The following is a 23,629-nucleotide window of genomic DNA, read 5'->3' on the forward strand; positions in this document are numbered from 1 at the left end:
ATTTAGTTCATTTTGAAGAACAAGAACACTCATGTCCCTAGCCCCCATTTCCTCTCAGCACCTCTGCAGGCCCTCAATGTAATGTCATCCTGCAATAGCCACACTGCAGAACAGCCTATACAAACTCCTGTTGTGCAAGCTGATACCTGGGAGAAGCAGAAAAGAAACAGTGGATCAATTTTTGCTCTTGGCACTGCTGAAAACTACAATTCAAATTCAAACACATTTTTGAGAACTCCTGCACTTTGGGCTTGATGGGCAATACCCCTGGGGAATCTGTCCCTGGGCTCCAATTAGTACAGCTTAAAATTACCGTATTCCTCTATGTATAAACAGTGTCATTAGACTTGTACTTTTAAAAAATAAGATTAACCCAGGCTAGGGCCAGGCACTACAGATAAATTAGTAGCTTATCTCTTATAAATATTTTTAATATTTTTTAATTACAAGTACTCCTCACTCCAGGTAATGGAACTGACACAAAATACCTGCAGACACACAGCCCCTAGACTTTCACAGAAAGCCCAGGAGCAACCACTCTATAAGAAAGGAATCCTACCTCACAGCAAAGAAGAGGAGGGGACACATGGCCAAGAGAGCCTAAATGTGGGGGAAGAGTCATTTGGAGTAAATACAATAAAAAAAGGATTTAAAAACCCCTTCATATAAAAGATCGAGGAAGTTAAAGCAAAAATAATGGTTCAAAAAGATGTACAAGACTGTTAGAGACCAACAGAGAACTCTGCCAAAAAGTAACTTGCATTTAAACCAGAAATCAATGGCATCACATAATTTGGTTGTTAAAACAGGAAAGAAAAGTGGAAATCTGTGTAAAGATCAGCATTTATGAAGTTATCATTAGCTCCAGAGACCAGCGTAATTCCCATGAAGTCCTGATGGAAGGGGGCCTCCTGCCACAAAGAGTTTTGTTCCAGACGAGTCATAACAGTGGGTGTAAACAGCATTTGGGAAGAAATGTATGTCAGAAAAATAATTCCTCCAGGTTTCATCATGATTCTGTAAAAGGAAAGTTTAGATTAGTACTGTTGTCAAACAAACACAAAACCTTGTTTCACAAAAGCAGAAGGTAGCTTCCAGAGCCTTAAAAGGGATCTTCTCTGTTAATACTCCTGAAGCTTCAGATAGATCAATGAGAAGATAACAAAGTTCTCCTGAATCTTTTTCTGAGGACATTTGGGCCAAACGTAGAGAGAAGGTGAAGGGTAGGGAAGATATCAAGTTTCATTAAAGTTACATCACAATGATACAAAAGATAATGGAGAGAAGTTAGACAAAGCCATTAACTGCTTTATGATAACATACGGGAAATTGAACGGGAAAGTGCCTGCCATGTCATTACCTCAGAAGGCTAGTTTCTAATATTGCACACAACTAAATTAAATCTCTCTTGCTTTGAGTACCACATTAGAGTAGCACATTTTTAAAGGAAGACAATGTAATTTGTGTTTGAGGTTCTGAAAACTAGAAGTTAGATTACATTAGAAAATATAAAGATATAAAATCTAGTTCATTTATGAATTAGTGCATAAGAACAGTAGTCAGTATGCCTTACACTCAAGCAACCAACCATTCAATACCCTTTCATAAAGCTTTTGTAGAAAGCAATTCTGCAGCACTTCTTGCTTCTCAAGATTACAGTTATTGGTTACATGATCACTGTTTGACTGGGACACATTTCATACAATAACTTCCATTACTACAAAAAGAACCGGTGTAAACTCCTGTATAAAGGGTTTCATACAACTACAAGCTACTCACGAGCCAGCCTTTCCCAGTAGTCAACTTCAAAATTTCACTTCCTCCTAATTTCTGCTTCTGTCCATAGCAGGCACGTGGGGGCTTTTCATCCAGGAATCTCTGGGCTCGGATATCGTAAAACAATAAGGAACCTTGCCCCGTTCCCACTGTGATGATGTGCTCGTAGAAGCTCACCGATCGAATACCTGTCAAATAGAGAAGGGACACACAAAGCAGTAAGGAAAATGGATGCTTTGGCCCTGCAGTGCTGCTGCTTGATGTTTAATATTTTCTTTAAGAGGAACTACCTACTAGTATTCTCAACAACACACAAGTTTGAAGCACACACTGCCATGGAGCAAAGAAGACAAATGCCATTGATGCTACTGAAACAGCAGCTTCAATTACATATACTACTTCCTTTCTCCTCTGATGTCATCAGCTACACTGATGGTGCATAGTAAGAAGCTTAATTCTCAGCAGGTCCCAGCTCTAACAGATAAACAAAGTTCACAAGCCATTTAGGATCAAGAATAGCTTTGTTCTGTTTTTCACAAGCCTCTAAGTGAACATACCATGAGTACGTGGCAGCAGACAGAGGAAAGAATGTCACATTGGTTTCCTCCACAAGCTCACACCCTGTCTAGCTACCTGCCAAGCTGTGATAAGTGACTATGTAAGAAAAATTACTGTCCCAGCTGCTACCAAGTGCATTTTGCTGGTCAACAGGTATAAGCATAATAATCACTAGTCACTTCGCTGCTAAAATAGATCAGGATTTTAAATAATTTTGAGGCTATCCCTGCTTAAATATTCTCACACCAGCACACCTTACTTGGTAGCTAGTACTTTTAGCACTTCACCTAACAATGAAAACAGAATACTACAAGCAAAGCACCACCATGTTACACCAGCACATGGGAAGCTACAAGTTCCCAGTCCAAACAAAACATTCTAACACAATTCACTTATGACATTAGATTGAGCAAAAGAGTACATTTTGTTTTCCCAAAATCTTAGTCTGAAGCCTCAGCTTCAGATTAAACTTCCTTCCCTTGGAAATAGTCTTGTGGAGATTCTATACATAGGAATTTGCAATTTGCAAAGTGTCCTGTCATCTCATCTCTATTTATTGTGCAAAAGGTTTGCTCTGTCTAAGTACTCTAACCCAAACAACTCTTCTATGCAGATTAAACCCCACCACATCTATGCTTCCCCTTTCTGCACAACATGAAGGCAGGTTATAAACCCTACAGCTTTTTAAGCTGTCTTTAAAGTACCACTGAATTACAGGAGGGGAAAAGAGTGAGTTATGCCAGCTACATTCACGTGCCAAGCGCTGTCACTGTACCAAGTGAGGCTGAACATCACAAAACTTGTGACATACTGGAATACACCCAGCAGTACACATGACAGCAGACATCCAAGAAGTGTAGATGCAGAGACTTTCCCCTTCCCCTCTGTACAGAGTCTTAACTAGAAACATATCCTCATTCTTCCACCTCCACAACCTGATGTTATGTCCACAGCCACCAGCATCTGTTACACACAGAACAGGCAAGGTCACGTTGTTGTGTTCCAGATATGAGGTGAAGTCTTGGCTGCAGGCTTAATAGGTGGGAAACCACTGTGCAAATCTCACACCTGCTGAAGTAGATTTACCAGATTTGTATAAGAATCTCTAATTCAGAGAACTACAAGTGCATCTGAGCAACTTGGGAGACATCCCTTTCCCCTCATTGTTGTCCTGAACCGGGTTCTTTCACCCAGTGTGCAAGAGTCCGATCACCACAGAGTCAAGGTATTTGATTTATTTACAGTTCTGAGCAGAAAGGGGGGGCTGGGTGGCAAATCCACAAAGCCAGCACACCAAGGCAAAGGAAGGCCTACTTATATGGTTACAATCTTAGGCTATTAGCGTATCTTACTTAAGTCACTATTTGGCTAAGTTGCTATTGGTTTATCATTTCTCTACTGCAATTTAAAGGCATAGTGTCCCAAGAAATCATGGCACATGCTCAATGAATAGTGGTCTTTTTGTGAGTAGAGGGTCCCTGAGCTAGGGGTGTGATTTTTACTATTATAATGAGCAAAGTTAATCCCTAGGGCAGTAGCATGTCCTATGCAAAGAATAGACACAGAGTCTGTGCTGCACAAGCTCTGTCCACTGTATTAACATTGTTGCCTTCAGGATTATAAAGTCAAGGGCACACAACATTGCTCTGCAGGTCAGTCAAGCAGAAAGCAGTTGCTCTAACAGATTGAGAACTACAGTCCAGGGCCTGCACTTTCCCATACAGTTGCTAAGAAAAGCAACAGTCACAAGATGCACTAAAAAGCATTAGCTACCTTCTCACATAGAACAGACAGGGTTATACTAGGTAAAAACCAGCCCCAGTTTCAGTCTGACAACCTTTCTCTGACCTACTTTTGTATACAACACTAGTGAACTGAAATTAATGTGGACTTACTATGTTCATTAGGTGCATTTAGAAGCTGAAAGCACATTCAAGTAACACTTCAAATCACTTAAAAGCCAACCCAGATTTTAGTTTGCAAATCAATAAACAGCCTACTTTCTAGAGGTGCTGCAACACTCCAAGTCCCAGTGAGACCAATAGAAAGCTGAAACAGTCAGTATCTTGGGAATTAATATGGTGCCTCCACCATCACACACACACACACACAAAATTTGCCTACTATGCAGAATAGAAAACAGCATTGAACAAAGGCTTTCTCCAGATATGAACTAGCACCCCAGAGATACTCCTTACACATAGATCATCCCCCCCAGCAGGAGTTTTTAGCCACCAGTCACCACACTCCAGTGTCTTGGTATTTCTTCCCTATGATACTGAAGGGTGACACCTTCACAGAGCCCTCGCTGACAGTGGGTCAAGACAAGGGGTGTTGCTGGCAAGATGTTCAAGTGACAAACAAGAGCTGGTAAAGCACCTTTTATCATATTATAGAAACTTCTCCTGTATCTGAAAGAAGAAGACCCTAACATTTATCTAGACAGCACTATTCAAACCCCAGTAACCACATAAATAAAAATTTCCTAATCCTTGCCTACATGCAATTTTTTTTTATAACTTTTCCAATGAAGAGATAAATGCCTAGAGTCAAGCTAAATAAGGACTCCAACTTATTAGTCTGGGATTAATATGGTTTAAAATGGGCATCACAGCACAGTGCCTTCTCATGCTTGAAAATAAAGAGTATGGGAAGAAGCTTATGGGACCATGTACCCTGCAAACCCTCAGGCTCAGCCGAGGTGTAAAGTTCAACTGGACATACTGCATTCACATCAGAAAAGGAAAACAGCACTCAAATCTGCAAACTTTTTTAAGAGTAAGCTTTTGCATATTTAAAGCAAATAAATACACACTGACGATTAAGTGTCTCACTCATGGCTTTAAAATTACAAAGCAAGCATTCACTCACAGCACTGACGCCCAATATGATAGCACAGAGCACCTATATATGCTTTTAATGATTTAGTCTATCACATGAAAAACCCTTCCTATTTATTAGAAGCTTACCTTACTGCAGTCTTAATAGCTACTTCTGCAAGCAAACAATTTGAAGCACCCTCTGACAAGTTTCTTACCACTGCCGCGTTCTTTGGAACAAACGGATTTAACATTGTGAGAAGGCTGCCTCGGATCCAGAAAGGAGACATGTGCCTGTGATCCTACTGCATACACTGACCACTCCTGACCATAAGCCAAACACACATTCTCCCTGCAGTATGGCAACTTTGTGGAAAGTAACTGGAAACAGAAGAAAGACAAATCAATACATTATGAGAAAAGAGCAAAACATTAATAGAACAATTCTGTAAGCTATATTCAAGGAAGTTGAAGTGAAAAAAACCAAAATGCAGCTAAAAAATAAGTTCATCCCAACAGTAGAACTTTAAGAGAAAAGCAACAACCTGACCCAGAGAGAAAAAAATCTGAAGGAGATTGGATGCCTTATCTGAACCAAAGTGAGATGATAAAGGCTGAAGCCAAGTATTATGCAAATAAAAACAGACATTTTGGTATATTGTTTTACATTTTTCTAAGCTGCTGTTATTTCTTCAACAGGTATACACAGACATCATCTCTCAGCTGAAAAAGCTTACTTCATACAGTAGTATAGATATTTCTGGGTTTGATCTGCAATTACATTTAAATAAGTACAACGTCCTTAATGAACACTGCTAATTAAGTATCCGATATACTCTATGGAAAAGTTCACTTGAGCTCACCCAGAACTGGCAGAAAGTTAAGAGCATCTCTTACCCTCCAAAATAAGATGAGTGGGAAGTTTCTGTCTCCAAGTTTTATTATTTAGGACATTGCATTTTACATAAAGCTTTTAAGTGTTTGTCATGGATAAGGAATGGTATTCCCCAATTTAGTGTTCCCACTGAATCATCCCAGACTACATGCCACTCACTCACTTCCTCCCTACCTCCCCGTTTAGCAGGATGGAGAGGAGAATTGGAGGCACAAAAAGGTAAAGATCACAGGCTGAGCTAAGAACAATGTGCTAGGAACATCAATGAAATAAGAAAACAAACAGTAACAACAACAATACTAAAGACAGGAATAGAGATGGATTCTGCCCCTATATATCTTAATGGCATCAGGGTACATTGTGCACTGGTGTCAACCAAAGCCTTATACTCTTGTGGTTCTTATGTGCCATTGAATCCACACAGTCCAATAGATCCGAATGTCCCTTTCCTCCACCTGGCTGGAGGCAGGGCCCCTCTAGTTCTGGTCATAGTACTCGTTGCTCACTTCTTGTAAACATGAACTGGAGGCCCCTTCAAGAGGATCAGAAGTAACATCAGCCCTTCTATTCTGTCTGAGGACTTGCCCACTGGAAACTGGAGGGGCATTTATTTGAAGAATTTCCTGTGGTGGTTGTTCTTCCTTTCAACTCACATATCTGTGCTGCTAGGGCAGAGGTGCATTTTCCATCCCACTTCCTCATGTCCTCTCCGTCATCACGCAGGTAAAACCTTGTGGTGTTGTCCCCTCTCTCTTGAGCAGGAGGGCACTTGCTCCAAATAGCAGAGACACTGGTCTGTACTGGAGGGGTATGGGACATTTCCTCTTTAAATTGCTGGAAGTCCTTGGACAGTCTTTCCACAGCCGAAACGCAGGCTCATAGGGAGAAAGAGAGACTTTCTTCATATTGCTGGAGTTGGACAAGCAAATTATCCAGTTTGTTCTCCTTCTTTCCATGACATCACTGCCAATGAGTTGGGATACAATGATGGCACGCTCCGTAGGAACTTCCGCCACGTGGTTTGTGTACAATGGACTTCATCTGAATCTACAGGGGACTGCTTGTTACTTGAATCCTTATAGGTTACCTCCAGCACAGCTAATTCTCTCAGGTACTGGATGCCTTGCTCCATGGTGTTCCACTTGTCTCAGTGCACTAAAAGATCGTCCTTGAAAAGATACCTTTCTCTCATGTTTGACAGGAGTCGCCTCCAGATGCTGAGGATTTCTGTCCTCTTCCCAATCCCCTTGTCAATGCCTGCATCCCTGGACAGGGATTCCAGTTGCTTGGCTTCACTACCCTCTAATTTCCAAATGTGGGTCGCACTATTCCAGCATCAGAGCAGCAAGGTCACAATGTGCTCACCCAGATGGCAGCTGAAATCTTTTCGCATATCTCACATCTCACCCCAGGGATAGGGATTGGGTGATTATCTCTGGTCCTGCCTCTTCCTCCTGTTCTGAGGGCCCTGCTTCCTCTTCATCCCTCACTAAGGGAACTGATTTGGTCTTGCATTTCTTCAACTGTATAGGTACAACTGCTACCAGCACGAGTTGTTCCTCTGGTTCAGCTGCAGTTTGAGTGGCCACAGTGCCTGTTGGTCTGCTTTCCTCCTCCTCCCCCTGAGGGTGCTGTCTAGTACTGAGCAATGTCTGGTAAATAGTAGCCAGGGCCCAGCACATTGAATAACTTTGCGCCTCTCTGGAATTACCACAGCATTTTTCCTTCACACATTTTATCACTTTATCAGGGTCCTGTAGTTGTTCAGGGGTGAACTTCCAAACCATTGGAGAAGTCCTCCAAAAGCTGGCCCATTTTCTCCCATCTTCCATGGCACTCATGACTATCTACCCTCAAGGCAGATCTCTGAATGACCTTCCTAAAATTCTCTTTTGTAACTCTAAACATGGTGTGGACCACACTGAGGAGACCTGGCAGACTTAGCAACAAGAACATGCTTTCCTTAACATCCAAGGGGAATTCAGAATTGTCAAAAGCTGTTGTACCAGGCCTGAAGGAGGAAAAGGGGGTGAAAAGCTGGAGAAAATCATCCTCTCCTTTTCCCCCCACAGACTGGGTACGATTATTAATGAATTCCCAGAGGTAGCACCTGATGTAAGGGCAGGAGAGCAACACTGAATACACATCCCAAATGATCCTCATTGCCCTTGATGTCATCATGTCATAAACTGAACAACAAAGCAATCTTGATCCCTCTCCCTGCTCTGAAAAAGGGCACTGCCAGGAGCACATAGTGAATATATAAGAATATACACAAGGTTAGGTACCACAACCATGTGAACAGACCAAGCAACACTGTGACCAGTGGCTCCGTATCTAAAACAGCAAATGCTTAGATCAAATTTGTTTCCAACCCACGCTGGTCAGATCTGTTGTTATCTCAATGCTTCATGCCACACATTGGGTGCCAAATTGACTGTCATGGTGTAGGAATGGTACTCCCCAATTTAGTGTTCCCGCTGAATCACCCCAGACCAAACGCTGATGCTCTTTCTTCAAGCATTTAAAGGAGATAAAGAATAGTGAACAGCCTTAAATGCTAAGCCATTTCTTAAGTTTTACAGCAACAGAGAAGCACCTTTGATAATGTGTACTCTGCTTTCCAAAGATGAAAATAACCATCCAGGGACACAGCTCCCAGCTCCTATTATTAAAAAAAAAAAAAGTAAGAGCATTAGTTCCTGTATTATAGATGTCCTTACAAACTCACATTCCAGGTTGATTCTCCAGTATATTTAAGATTATTTTTTTCTTTTTCAAATACATATGGACAGTTCTAGGACTACTCAACTGTCTTGCGTATCTTACCGACCTTGTTCTTATTGTTGAAAGCCAGTGCTCGGACTTTGCAGTTGTCAGGATTGGTGTTCTCCTTAGGGATATCCTTCAGAGCCCTGTGTGTTATGTGGGCATAGACAGGAACTTGAGAGACATTATGCCTGGCATTGCTTTTGGACAACACATCCTCTGTGACTTCCCAGAGACCCATCGAACCATCCCGGGAACCTGAATAAATAGTCCATAACAGCATTTCACATATACATAATTCCCCTTTTTAAAAAATGAACTGCAATAAACAGTAAGGTCTGAAAGAAAGAAAGGATACTTTAGATTAATTTAATCTAACCAAACACACTGTTGGTGCCTATATATTAATTATTGTTAACAAAATCATGATTTTACTGAGCTGTAAAGTTGATAACATTGCAAACTCATTGTCAACTGGTTTGTCTACATGGTTTCCAAGAAGCTAGATCACCTCATCTGTTTTCAAATTTATTAGGATGCATCAAAAAACCACAATCCTGTACAACAATCACCATTAGAGACTCACATGTAGAATAAACTCAGAGGCAACTGAATAGCCTATGCATTCAGTGTGAGCCTGGCTTACCAAGGCCAAGATTGACAGTCTGTTAAGCCAATACAAAAACCTCCAAGAAAACTCTGTTGGGTTTACAACAAATTTAGATCGCTTGATTTCTGACAGTATGTTTATGGATACGTACATGCACATTAGTGAACTGAACAGAAACATCTATTTAAAACAACAATTTGTACCAAATATATTTTTAATTTCTTTTTTAAACTCATGCAATCTCTTGTTTAAAGAATATAACACAGGAACTGAGTCTGAACAAGCAAGAACTCATTTTATTTTTCTACTGAATTTGAAGATATTAATACAAAATATGAATCAATAAGAGTACCAATACTGAATGAAGGAAGTTAAATGTCTATGGTTCATAAATCAACACAGGTTTAATCCAAGGTCCTATACCCATCCCTTCTGGTGTTTAGGCAACTCACTTCTAAGTCAGCTCTGACAGATTTGACATGTACCTCAATTTCTTCCCTACACAACGTGACAATGTTTTTTTTTAATGCAGATATTTGGGTTGGAAAATTGCAAGGATCAACTTAAGGATTAGCTTTTTTTTAATATTACTGAATTCTCAATTCAAGTATTTCATTTTTATACAAGACTTACAATTTTCTGTCACCTGCAGTTTGACACCTCCTTGTACAGAATACTACAACCCTCTCAGCACAGAAAGACAGTAAACTACTACATTAATTCAACTGCATATTGCTGCCTTTACCTAAGTTAAGTAATATTTTATGAAGTTACACTGATTATCCAACTACATTGACTAAAAAGTCAGTAATTGACCTTTTCTATTACAACCTTCTGTATTAATTACCATAGTATTTGTGCATATATATACACACACACCCCACTTTATTGATAGCTTGATAAAACAGAGTTTTTATTAATCAGTCTTTCATAGGATTTCAGGAAACCAATACTGTTCTGCTGTATTCAAAGTTGTTAACTGACAACCAACATCCCTCTTGAAATTATTCTTGTGTAGGATCCTTCCCTTGAACTTACTGTGTTTAGACACCCATTCATGGCAACACCTACTGTAAAGATAGCAGTATTCCCTCTAATACTAGAAAAAAAAAATCCAATGTAGACCAGGGCCCTACAACAACAACAATAAAAAAAAACAAACCAAAACAAAAAAGACAAAGCACTGTACTAAGACCAAGAATGGTTTAAATAGGCAAAGTAGTTCCAAGTGATTTCAAATGCCTTATAAAGGTGCTTCCCTAAGACCTATCAAGTGCTGTAAATCAGTATAAAATTCTGGGAAAAATAATAAAAATTAACTTTACCAGAAACAGCCATAGTATCGCTTATCCATGCAATTGAAAATATCCAGTCCTTATGTCCATCCTAAAAGTAAAGAAAAAGACAGATTTTTCTGTGTCATTATATTCTGCAGTAGTCTCAAGGCAGACCAAAAAAAAAAAAAAAAATCAAAGTGAAGAATACTTAAGTGCAAACTCAGAAGGAGAGACCTATGTTAAAAACATATAAATAAGTTTCCAGTATCAAGCTGGAGCAGTTGTACCTAACAGTAATTTTAACTTTTATTGATTTTGACCTGTATAATTAATAGAGAGCAATTAGGTGATAGAAAAAGATCTCTGATCAAGGACAAATTAATCTCAGTTCTAAAGACTTGGATTTTTTCCATTTTGAAAGCAGTGTTCTTTACTTCTATAAAGTAGCTGCATACTGTGCTGGTTTAAAAGTTAACCAGCAAGGCAAAATGAACTCAATTCAAAAGAGAGATTTATAAGTCAGAATAACAATTTATTAAAATAATGCAATAAGTACAATTATACAGACAGACAATTGGTTTTAATCCACAAAACCCAAATGTACAAACCCAGCACCCTGGGGTATGAACAAAAGTGGTGTACCTTGGCCCACCCCCCGAGTCCAAAGCAAAGGGAGAGGGAATAAACCTGCTGGTGGGAGAGCTGCTGCAGTCTGGTCAGAAGTGGTGATTGCAGTCCAGTCGAGGGTGGTGGTCTCAGCCTGGTTGGGAGCAGCGGTGGTCTGCTGTCTTCCTCTGGGTCCCACGAGAGAGAGAGAGCCAAGGCTCTGAAACTCCCAGTTATATACTCTCCAGTTCAGGCGGGAGTGCTCAGTCCCTCCCTCAGAGTAGGGAATTCCATAAAAGGGCATGTGGATGCTCAGTCCCTCTTATCAGAGCGGGGAATTCCATATAAGGATATCAGAGCGGGGAATTCCATAAAAGGGTACAGGAACATCTTCCCACCTTGCAGGCCTCTACTGACAGCAGTTTTTGGGAAATGGCATGGAGGCTATAGAATACACAGTTTTGGGTTACACCCATCCAGGGATGAATTGGTCCCAGCCGTTCTAACCAGGACACATACTTTTATTTCCTCAAATGCACATCCCTACTATAAAAAGAAACCAAAACATTATGATTACAATATACGACCTACAGATAAATTTTTCAGGAATCTTTTACTCAGCAGGTGAGAAGCCTATGGAGAAAAAAAAGACCATAAGGCTCTAGTTCTGTTTGAAAAGCTGCAGAGTCACAGTGGCACACAAATGAATAGCAAGTCATGCAAATCTTCAGAGTCAAGCCTTTCTGCAGCTGGTTATCTCCTACTGCAGAAACTCTGACCGAACCTCTGCTGTTGTAGTTAATGTCTATGCAAAGTCCTGAATCAAAAAGGAAAAATAAGAGAGAAGTGCTTACAGGACAACACCATACTCATTTCAGCCTTTTTTCTTTTTAAGAGTGGCTGTTTTAAAAAGGTCTCACAATGTTTCAGAAACAAAAACAATACCAGAGTCTATCAAACTGCCACGAGCCACTGGGTTAGAACTAATCCTCAAAGCCAAGTTCTGTCTCTGAAATAATACATATATAAGCTACACTGGAGAAGGGAAAACCTTGAATCATCTTTACAATTTCTCAAAAGACCTTTTTCACTAAAACTAGTTTCAGAGATCATCATCACCATAATTAGACTTTAACAGTTAAGATCTTGTTACATTTTCAATGCTTAAAAGTAATCTGAAGTAGACCTGAATGAGGGTAAGGAAGAAGAAATCTGACTCAGAATCCTGAGAATCGACTCACATGTTTATGTACTCACTCATATTTAAGATATCTTGTCAAAAAAGACAACTTGATCAGGAATATTTTCAAGCTTTCAGAAATTCACTCTCCACTACAAAACTCCCAAATCTTAACCTTGCTCTGACCTTATGCACTTCAAAGTAGTAACTCTTGGGACAGAATAAACTTTTCCCAAATACTCCCACTTACATCTCCCACACACACAGGATCAAGTGTAGGCAGATGATAAATTGCAAGACTGTTGGGGTTGTCTCCACCTGTGGCCAGAAGGGTCCCTGAGGGGTTGAGCTCAATGGCATGAATACCACATCCCTGCTGGTTCACCATGCCAGGTTCACGATCTTTCAGAATAGGAATCTTGGTAATTTGACCGGTCTGGACATCTATTACAAACAACTGGAGAGAAAAAAGCAGATAAAAGTCATTATCAAACAGATAAGAAAACCAAGATGGTCAAATATCCTCCCTATTTTGAATTAACATTCTTTTAAATGTAGAATCCACAAATGCTGCAAGTATGGTTGAAAAATGCATATATTCCTTCCTAAAACAACTAAACTAACTTAATTACAGTGGGTTTTACTTTAATCACCCATCCTGGTTTTGGCTAGGATAGCATTAACTTCCTTCTTAGATGTTACAGTGCTGCATTTTGGATTTAGTACGAGAATAATGTTGATAACACAGTGATGTTTTAGTTGTTGCTTGGTAGTGCTTACTCTAAATCAAGGACTTCTCAGTTTTCCATTCTTTGTCAGCAAGCAGGAGCACAAGATGCTGTGAGGGAGCATAGCCAGGACAGCTGACCTGAACTGGCCAAAGGGATATTCCATACAATATAACATCATGCTCAGTATATACAGTGGGGGGAGTTGGCTGGGAGCTGCCAATCACTGCCAGGGGACAGGCTGGGCATTTGTCAGTGGGTGGCGAGCAATTGTATTGTGCATAACTTGTTTATCTTGGATTTAATTTCTCTTTTTCTTCTTATTATTATAACAATATTTTATGTTGTTTCGATTACTAAACTGTTATCTCAACCCACAGGTTTTACGTTTTTTCCAATTCTCCTCCCCATCTGTGAGGGACTGAAAAAGGTTATTAAAGTTATTATTGTCTCGAAACAACTCAGTGCATGAGGGGAGGGGACAGATCAGGTTCTGCCAAGGTGGAATGGTGCTCTACCCCCCCATAACCCCACCTCCTTGAGAGCCTCTAGTGCAGCTGTCAGTCACTGGCACACTGGGAGCACTGCCCCACACCACACCCCCTGAAGCCCCTAACCCAGCCTCAGAATGGCTAGCACACCGGAAGCCCAACCTGGGGGGGGGGGTGGCCACGAGAGTTCAGAGCAAACAAAACCAACACCATGTAGCTACTGCACAGTCACAACCTTACTGTCTGGACACATGGAAGCTGGAATTGCACAGAAATCAAGGTGGTAGCTATAATTCTCTCTTTTTCTCTCTTCTCCTAATCTCCTTTCTTGATATTTGGGTAACATAAAGCTGGAGGGGTTGGATTTTGCTAAGTTGTATGGGTTAGCATGTGCTAAGTCATTGCTTTGTGAAATGATTTATTTTGGTTGAATGTTGCCCTTTAAACTTTTGCCAAGTTCCCTTATTTTCTAAAGTTTGCCAGTAAAAGTGTGTTATTTGACCTCCTGAGAAACGTGTAGCTTCTTCTCTCACGCACTCTCTCAAGGTATAAAAAGAACTGAAGGCCCTTTAATAAATCCATCAGGCGGATTTTTGGAGCCTTGTATATTTTTGAGGTAAAACCCCTTCAATAAGATCGTTGATTTATTTGCTCTCACAGTTGTTGCACTTGTTCTCAGAGTTGAGTTGTGTGGGAACAAGCTGAGTCACTCTGCACCTGCATTTAGTTAATTGGAATCAAAAGGGAGGACTGACCTTGGCTGAGTGTTTTGACAGAGAGAATGTGTTTCTCAAAGTGGAAAACCACTTAATGGTCTGCATGATAGCATGTGTTTCTGCTCACAGCTGAACACAGCCACCACATGATGCAAGTGTGAATGTGTGGGATCAAAACACTGGTTTAGGACGATCCTGGGAATTCTGGTTAACTAAAAGACAACACCAGGTGCTGTTTATGAGAGAATATTAATAAAAGGGGAACACTGAAAAAGATCAGTGGAGAAATCCCAAAATCAATTTCTGTATGTGTATGCAGCCTCATCCTTTCAGCACCCGTAGTGTTGTGTAGCACTTTACTTGCAGCATGTGTTCCCTGGGGTGGTGTTTATCTATCATCCTTGAGGCCTGGGCCAAGGTTATCATTTTGTTGTACTTTGTAATGCTGGCCTATGATATGATAGAACTACTGGTTGTGAAACCAACCTGGTATGTGTACTCAGCATTGCCATCCTATCTGTACTTTGGGAGCCATCTATTGGGAACTATTAACAGTTGCATCTTTTGCCTTTTCTCCTCAGATAGCCAACCTATGGGGGACACATCTTCCAACATACATCCATCCAACATCTTCCTTCTCCTCCAGGATGATTACAGTAGTGTTTGAGAATTTTAAAGATTTTGAATATCCTTTGAATACCCTTGAAACCAACCTGGTCCTTTTGCTAGGAGCCAGCATGTTGTTGCATATAGTTCAGATCTTGTTTAAGGTTAAACAACTATTTAAGAACATCACCCAGAGATCTGCCTCGGGGCTGAATAGTTCTGAGTGTCAGGGTGTGTGGGAATAGTATGGGCAAGTACCTAGGGCAGTGGGCACTGCCAGTGTTTTGGAACCTCATCCCTAAAGAAGTGCAGAATTCAGAAAAAACAGTAAAATATTTGCAAAAAGTGTACTGTCACCCTGGCAATTCCAGAGAGACACAAATCACTGCAATGTGCTGGGGCCTGACCCAGGCCTATCAAGTCCTCTTCAACATGACTCAGTATCCTCAAGAGGAAAGAAGGTCTCTGAACCCGATGACAAAATGACAGGCCCTGCAGCTACTCTACTCCAACCCCGGCAACAGACACTGCAGCAGAACTAGAGAACCAACCTGTGCCAGTACTAGTTGCCCCTGTACACAAGAAGAAATGGACACAAAAAACACCTCAGTAAAGGAGGATAAAGCAGGGCCATCACAGGAACAGGAGGAAGAGAGAACAAGACCAAGAGGTAACCAAATATCTATCGACCAGAGCCTGAACTGCAAAATCTATCCTTCCCTTATATACAATACTGTGAGCAGAACAGTTTGCCAGGCTCTTTCATCAAGTATACTTCCATTTTTTGACCTGCATTTCAGAGACAACAGTTTGGGGGGAAGGGGGGGGGAAACAGGGACCCAACAAAGTTACCAATTAATTAAATATAAGTGCCCTTCCCATGCATCTTAAACTGAAAGCATTGACTTTATACAGCAAGATTAAAACCTAGGCCTATTAAATGCCATTTCAAGGTAGCATATAGACTCATGTCATCTGCTGCTGCCCCTGCACACAGAACAGCAGATGAACAGGCAGCCCTATCTTTTAGTTGATGACACACATCAATCAAAGGGTGCCACCTTGAGCTACAGCATGTTTTTATTATGCAAGCAGGACAGATGTAGATTTACAAGGCACAAACAACACGCATGAAAGAGACCGCTTATTCCTCACATAAGAAGTGCTTGACATGTTCTATGCTCCAGCTCTGCACATACTGCTCTCAAAAATCACAGGCATGTTCTTGTCATTCGTACTAACATTTGAAAGAAACCCAAGATAAACACATTGACCTGCTAAAAATAGAATAACTAAGAGAAAATCAATTGTGAAGTTTCACAATTGGCTTAAGGCAATCTTTGAGAATCCACTTGCCTCTTCCTCATCCACTCAGTCTCACCACTCCTGTGACAGCAACTAGTCCTCAGGTAGCTGTAAGGTCAGCTGGATTCTATTTCAGGCTTAACTACTGTTAAAAGACTTTTCTTTATATAGCTAAGGCCTTGCTTCTTAAGAGCTACTGCATGAAAGCCTCCTGCTGTGTAACTATGAATAATAACAGAACATCCGAATTAAAAAAAAAATACACACACACCCCCCTCAAAAAAAACCAAAACAAAACAAAGCACTGTCCCACACAGGTCAGATCACTGAGCATGGCTTTTGCAAAAAAAAAAATAAATCTTGAGGCAAAGAAACAATCACACCAACTGATATACTCTGAGGTTTAAGAGCTGCTTGATCTATACATTCTTTACAACACTCAATTCATTTCTGTGGCACTAACCAACTTCCAAAGAAGAAATTTGGGATTTTGCACTAATTCAATCAGAATTTCATACATGAAATTGCAACCTCAGCCAATGAAGTTGGGCCACTAACTCCAGCAGAGAGAGCATTACTTAAGAAGTGTGATCTTCTCCATTTATTAATCACATAGGACATTATTTTAATATTTCCCTATAAAGTGATGCTTTGGAAATGTGAAATCTGAAACATGATAGAGTCTGAAGTGGTTTCAATTTTTGCTAAAGCATCTAAAGATACATAAGCAAGGGAAGTTCTTTGAACACTGAAAACAGATTTAGAGTGGAAAAAAATTACAAAGTGAAAAGGCAAAGGATAATCCTGAAGATCTGAAATTAACTTTTTTCAGCTCTGAAGAATATCTAGAGTTTAACCATAGTTTTTAGTTTTGTAGTAACTTTTTGAAGTCACAGAATCACAGAATTGTTAGGGTTAGAAGGGACCTCTGGAGATCATCCAGTCCAATCCCCCTGCCAATGCAGGGTCACCTAGAGCAGGTGACACAGGAACACGTCCAGGTGGGTTTTGAATGTCTCCAGAGAAAGAGACTATATGACCTCCCTGGGCAGTCTGTTCCAGTGCTCCCACCTTCAATGGAAAGAAGTTCTTCCTCATGTTGAGGTGGAACGTCCTGTGTTTTAGTTTATGTCCATTGCTCTTCATCCTGTCACTGGGCACCACCAAAAAGAGTCTGGCACTGTCCTCTTGGCACCTGCCTTTGAGGTATTTATATGCATTGACGAGATTGCTTCTCAGTCATCTCTTCTCCAGACTAAACAGACCCAGCTCCCACAGTCTCGCCTCATAAGAGAGATGCTCCAGACCCAAGTCAGCAGCACAGAACCATACATAAAACCAAACGGTAAAAAACTTAGAATAACGAATATAGAGCCTTACTAGCAAGTTTTGCCAGGCACGTTAGCTACCATTTAGCAAAGTTAGCATTGTTCTGATAGTGTGAGTAAAGTTTCTATTTCTCCTATCTCAGAATGCCCAAATAAGGAACAATATAATCTTAGAGAAGACCTAGAGAATAAGAAAAGGGATGTAACTCAAACAAGATGTAAACTAAGGTCTGTGTACCCAAATAAGATAAAGAACAAACGCTATGTTTTTTGTGGTGAAACACAGTGACGCTGTGCCTGCTCAAGAACTGAGGTCAAGACAACAAAGACCCAGAAGGACCAAAGAAGGACTTCCAAAAGGGGTGTGGCTATGTAAAGCAAACTAATGAATATGTATTAAGTAAGCAAGAATATCTAATGAATATGTAAACAGTATGTGTAATAAAAAGCCCTGTCTGTCATTTGGTACGTTCGATTAGAGGAGCTATCCTCCAGCATACTGAATAAAGAATGCCCTTTTTAACACCTACAAATTGGTGTTAAGGAGTTTGTTTCTGCTGCTTTTCAGTATCAGTTCATTAACTTTACATTTGCAGGACAAGAAGAAAGATCCAATCCCACTGTTGCTTGCCATCCTACAAATAGATGTAAATCACTCTATATGGATTAGACAGATGCTGCATAAGGTACAGGCCTCGCATTCAGGTTTCCAGCCATCTGCATAGTGCCATATTTTCAGAGGAGAATGGGTGATTGTTAAGCATTACCTTCATTCAAAATTAACTGTGCACAATTTGGACTCCGCACCTAATTACTTCCTAATATTTTCCTTGGCAGTCTACATACTTCAATTATGATAAGCGCCATTTGGGGGTGGAAAAATTAACAGAGAGAAGAGAAAGATAGGTGGCACTTACTGTGTTGCATTTTGTCCCACACACCACTTGTCGGTGGTTCAGCCACTGGGAGGCAAATACTTTATTAAGGATTCCAAGGTGAAATTCTCTCTCCTTCAGGAGGCTGGGAAGCTGCTGGGCTGCATACCCATGCAACAACCGGTGGTAGCTGGACTCATTCTGCATCCTGACCTCTCTACCTTTCAGGTAGTACACCACAGACCTTTTCACTGGGGGGAGTCTTTTCCTTTTCTGAACTGAGTGATCCCACCCATACTGTGGAAAAGAAGCATGGAACTTAGATAAAGCAACTAGAACAAACTTAAGACGCAAAGCCTTCTAAATTCAAAGATATTCTCAGCAAAATACTGAAGCCTTCCAAACTACCCATGGCATACTGTACACGAAGATTAACTCAGAAATACTGATAAAGCCTTCAGCAACGTAAAATGAAACATAAATATTTGCTAAAGAAGTAACACTGCCATGATATTGAAAACAGTACATCCTGGTTTGGCACCGTTGGGACACCAGAAGCTTATAGAAACAAGAGGAAGCCAAGAAGCACTTTAAATGGAAAAGCAGCCCCAACAGCCTCCCGCCGTGAGCTCGGCAGGTTTGAAGGTGACACCGCGGGGGCCATCTGATACTGACCGCGCCGTTCATCGGCCTCTTACGGCCCGGCCTGGGGTCGCCCCGCAGCAACGCTCAGCTCTGGGGCGGCGGGGACTCGGCGGTTACAGGCCGAACAGAGAGCAGGGACAGGGGGAGCTGCCTGCCGTATCGCACCGAGACACCCCTCGCCACCGGGGCCAGGACTACTCCTTCCCACCATCCCCCACCACCTCCCGTCCTCCCCAGGACACCTTCCCCAAGCACCGAACCCCCCCCCCCCTTTCCCCACCTCAACCGGGCACCGGGACAAGGCAACCCCCGATCAGGGTCACCCCAGGCACGGGCACGTAGGCTTCTACCCCCATACACCCGTTTCCGCCCCCCAGTCTACCTGCTCCTCCTGGAGCCCCCCGGCGGCAGCCGTCGCCGCTTTCCGCTTCCTGCTAACTGCTTTCCGGGCCATAGTAGAAGAAGGAGGAGAAGAAGCCGGAGAAGACGAGAGCCAAACCTGGGCCCCACATGGAGCAGGAGGGGGAGGGAGCCACCGGGATACGGGGCATGTAAGTGCGGGGAGCCGGGCCCAGTCACTCCCTCCACCACAGACCCTACCGACTGCGCTTCACGACATTTTCCCCGAAATGTTTCTACGACAGTCGCACCGCTCCTTTACGACGGCTGCCCCACCCCGCCCCGCCTGAAAGCCTCGTTTCCTAGCAACTGGAGGAGGCAGGGCAGCGAGCTGGCTCAGGCTCTTTGTGGTTGCCAGGCAGCGTGGCCGGGGCGGCGCCCCCTGGCGGCGGCAGCGGGAGCTCGGAGTGAAGCTTCCCGGCCTAGCCCCGTGTCCGTTCCCCGGTGCCCTGCATGGATCGGCGGGGCTGGCTGGCAGCCTTCCCGGACTCCGTCAGTTTAAGCATAAGAGAGGCTCTATATTATTAACACCGTTTCCAGCACAAATCCAAACCTGAGCCCCATACTAGCTACTGTGAAGCAGATTAACTCTACCCCAGTGAACGTTTACTGAGAGCCAGCCTGTGAGCATATTCCTGTTGATTGTTGTCGCGGGTAGAGTGGGAGCTTCAGGCTAAGTTTATTAGAGAAGCCCTCCCGTTGATTCACAAATTGCAGAAAGGAACCCCTTGCTTTCTAAATTCCTTCTCAGAGAGGAGCCTGGCTGCAGCTGGATCCAATCTTAGCCCCAGACTTTGTTTAAGTCTAAGGAATTATAGAGGTGTGACTGAACCTTTGTACAAATTTGTCCCGCAGGATTAAAGATGGCAAAACAGATATATTTATATAAAAATGAATGATTTATTACGATAAATGATTAGACAAAAATATCTTAATCAGAATTATTTACTATGCAGTCATTATCATCATGGCTAGGCTTCGCGAATGAAGATTTGGGAAGGACTCTACCCACATTTGCTGCAAGCGCACTGGTGGCTAAAAAGGCCAATGCGAGATAGACAAGTCCAGTTGCAAAAGGCACAGCAGAAAGACTCCTTAGGTGGTAACTATGCAGTATAGAAGCTAAAACTACTAGTATAGTATAGTGCACTATATCAAAGCAATTATATTAAAGCAATTATATGAAAGCAATTATATTAAAGCGAGAAAAAACCCCAAACAATTAAGTAGAGATTGATGTTACTCACCCACACCAATAACCATGTGCAAATCTCTTTCACGCAGCCATAAGGAGTAACCTTGAGGGGCATTCCCACCCAAGGGAAGAATCTACACACACACTCCAAGAAGGGGTATGTTAAAAGAACCTGCCATTTTAAAGCAGGACTGGACTTTTATAGTATAAAGTGATTGACTGACAGTCAGATGTTTCCAGGCCAGCTGTGTTAGCTTTAGCATTTTTAGATAAGGATGCTTTACCATATCTGCCACATCTTCACCTCAATATCAGGATGTTTAACTTTGGGGTTGATGAGTCAGACTGGTTTTAGCATAATTCAACACCAAAAGCAGCATGACACACCCTCTCAGTCCACCACTGATAGCTTTGCAAAATAGGGCATTGTTCAAGTTGTTTTACCCCCTTTCAGGCAGAGCATCCTGCTAAATTGTAACATGCACAATCTATACTGAAATTCTCCATCTCTCCTGTGGGAAAATCTGACCACAAGCATAAAACACCTCTTCCTCCCCTTCCACTTCTAGCCCAGAGGGACTAAAGCCTGGCACTGGCTTCCCTTAGATAAACCCTTTTAACTAGCTTGGCTTTATCACCTGGCTTCTCAGAGTGAATACAAAAGCCCAGTGCATTTTGCTTGGTGCACAATGAGGGGCTTGGTCAATCTTTGAGGTACTCTACTCCACCAAGAAACTCCCTTATTATAGGGGAATTAAAGGGCATACAAAATATTTGTACTTGATTATGCTGCTTTAAAACTGATGTGGATGGATGTGTGCTTTTCCTTATGTTCACGTGGCTCATATGTACTTTTTCCTATGCTTATAGAGGCAAAAATTAAGAGTAACCCAAACCCAATGATCACCAATGAGTGACATTGTAGAGAAAAGAAAAAAGAATACAGAAAAAGAAACGTGATGTACAGGCAGACTGCAAAGAAAGCCACCTCCTGACCACTTGAAACCCTCTGGTGTCTCAAGTCACATGAAATCAGTAAACATACTATTTTCCTAATAAAGATGGCATTTCTTTTATGCCTTTTTTGGGTATATTTTCACCTAACAAACCTCAAGGACAAGTGTAAGGGTAGAAGACCCTTCCGTAAGATTTATGGCGAGGAGATCAGAGCTTGTTTCGCTTAAGAAGACTTTCCTGCCTAAAAGAGGCATCTTTCCCAGAGACAGTTTTAGATGTTTTCTCCTCCTGCATTCCAGAGAAATTCTCCCTGGTATGAGCAAAAGATAAGTCCTTGCAGACTTGTCGAAGGCCTCCACAGAGGGGGGGCAGGGATGATAAAAGCCCTGAGAAGAACAGGGGGTGTCTTTCCCCAGGGCCCAGTGTTTGAAAAGCCATTAAGATTAATGTTCTGTAAGTCTAGTGTTCTCAACTTTGGAAAAAAATTTTCCTACAATCCTTCTGCTGCCTGGCATTTTGGGGGTACCTGCATGTTATCTTACTTCACTACAAGGGTGCTGTTGTTGCAAATGGTTTGATAAAATAATCAAGATTTGATAATATAAAAGTAGTTGTGATTAAAGGTAGAGAAGCACGATGTATTAGAATTGTTAGGGGTATTGTGTTTGAAAGAATGCAACCACAGGAACTTTGCCAAGAAGTTGCTGGACCATACAAAGTTGCTTTGAAGTCCCCTGCACCCTCCCCATCTTGGTCCAGGAACTGTGGATCCCAATTAGTATAGCTAAATAGTATAGACCAATGATTGTTGTAGGATAATGAAACAGACAAAATAAAGCTTAACCATGTTAGCATAACTTTTTGAAACTTAGTATGAGTGTGGCTTTGCAAAATGTAACTGTGGGCAGTTAAGATAAAGGGGACGTAAAGGCTTGCATGAATGGGTAAGATAAAGGAATGTAATGGCTTGCAAAAGAGACCTAGAGGAGGCCAGAAAAGAAGCGCTTCAGCACAGTAGTAATCAATAACTTTGCAAGGGAAACAGGAGATGGGTGGTGGTATGGTTGCTTGAAATGATAAGGCTTTATGTAACAACCGTATAGTAATAAGTATAGGGAATAGGTAACCGAATGTATAATAAGACAGCTACAAACCGGACTTTGTACCGATTCTCAAAGAATGTATATGATAGATAATATTTGAAACTTGCTTTCTCTCATTGTTTTTTACTTGTCGGACACACACATGGTGGTTCAACCCCTGCATGGCCCCGGCCACAATAAAAGTGTGCTATTCTATACAGTAAATACTGTGTAGAGATTCCTTTGAATCAATAAGACTATATACCTAAAAGAACCAATCCTTTCAAAGCTTAGATTCAAGAGTGGGGCAACTGGACCATAACTAATATATAACTAAATAGAAGAATAGAAGTTAGCTAGGCATAACTAGTATAAAACTGAATAGAAGAATGAAACTTATGTAATGATAAGATCTATAAACTGTATGGATTTTGTAGTCAGATGAACATGTTTTGGAGGAGATATTCCCCTGTGTTTCCAGCGCTGAATAAAGGAATGTCAACTTATTCACATCAAATTGGTGTTGGATAAGTTTCTTTCGTCACATTTGGTGACACTGTGAAAAGCCAAATTGAGGAAAAAAAACTAGAAAAGAGCCTCATAGTCTTTCCAGCTTCCCCTGAGGATAAAAAGCCCAAGGGATAATTGTCATTTGGCTGTTTTCAGTCGTGATTTACCATGATTAATGCTCCTCTCTACATCCTCCCTCACAAATACAACTGCCATATGCATTTTGGACAAACCACCTCAATTTTGGACCAAGTCCCTCACAAAAGGCTGAAAACCCACTGTAAAAGCTGTTCTTGGGGGAA

At 41.5% G+C, this 23,629-nt stretch overlaps 1 protein-coding gene across 1 annotated transcript; it reads right to left on the bottom strand.

Annotated features, from left to right (window-relative positions):
- Positions 1-857: 857 nt before the first annotated feature.
- Positions 858-19,638, bottom strand: LOC113960655 (DDB1- and CUL4-associated factor 12-like). Its single transcript, XM_027670325.1, has 9 exons — positions 19,567-19,638; positions 18,582-18,836; positions 12,741-12,947; positions 10,753-10,813; positions 8,882-9,075; positions 8,648-8,713; positions 5,372-5,534; positions 1,780-1,964; positions 858-1,017 (listed from the first exon to the last, which is right to left on the bottom strand). The coding sequence occupies exons 1-9, from the start codon at positions 19,636-19,638 to the stop codon at positions 859-861; spliced, it is 1,362 nt and encodes a 453-aa protein (XP_027526126.1). The 3' UTR covers position 858.
- Between the last annotated feature and the right edge of the window lie 3,991 nt (positions 19,639-23,629).

This window comes from Neopelma chrysocephalum, unplaced genomic scaffold (genome assembly GCF_003984885.1).
Source record: "Neopelma chrysocephalum unplaced genomic scaffold, ASM398488v2 Primary Assembly neopelma1_96827, whole genome shotgun sequence".
Taxonomy (NCBI): domain Eukaryota; kingdom Metazoa; phylum Chordata; class Aves; order Passeriformes; family Pipridae; genus Neopelma; species Neopelma chrysocephalum.

Coding starts and splice junctions, on each gene's coding strand:
- LOC113960655 (XM_027670325.1), bottom strand. CDS start 19,638: ATGGCCCGGAAAGCAGTTAGCAGGAAGCGGAAAGCGGCGACGGCTGCC. Junction 18,837..19,566: donor GGGGGCTCCAGGAGGAGCAG/GTAGACTGGGGG, acceptor TCTTTTCCACAG/TATGGGTGGGATCACTCAGT. Junction 10,814..12,740: donor ATCCTGTGTGTGTGGGAGAT/GTAAGTGGGAGT, acceptor CTTTACTTTTAG/GATGGACATAAGGACTGGAT.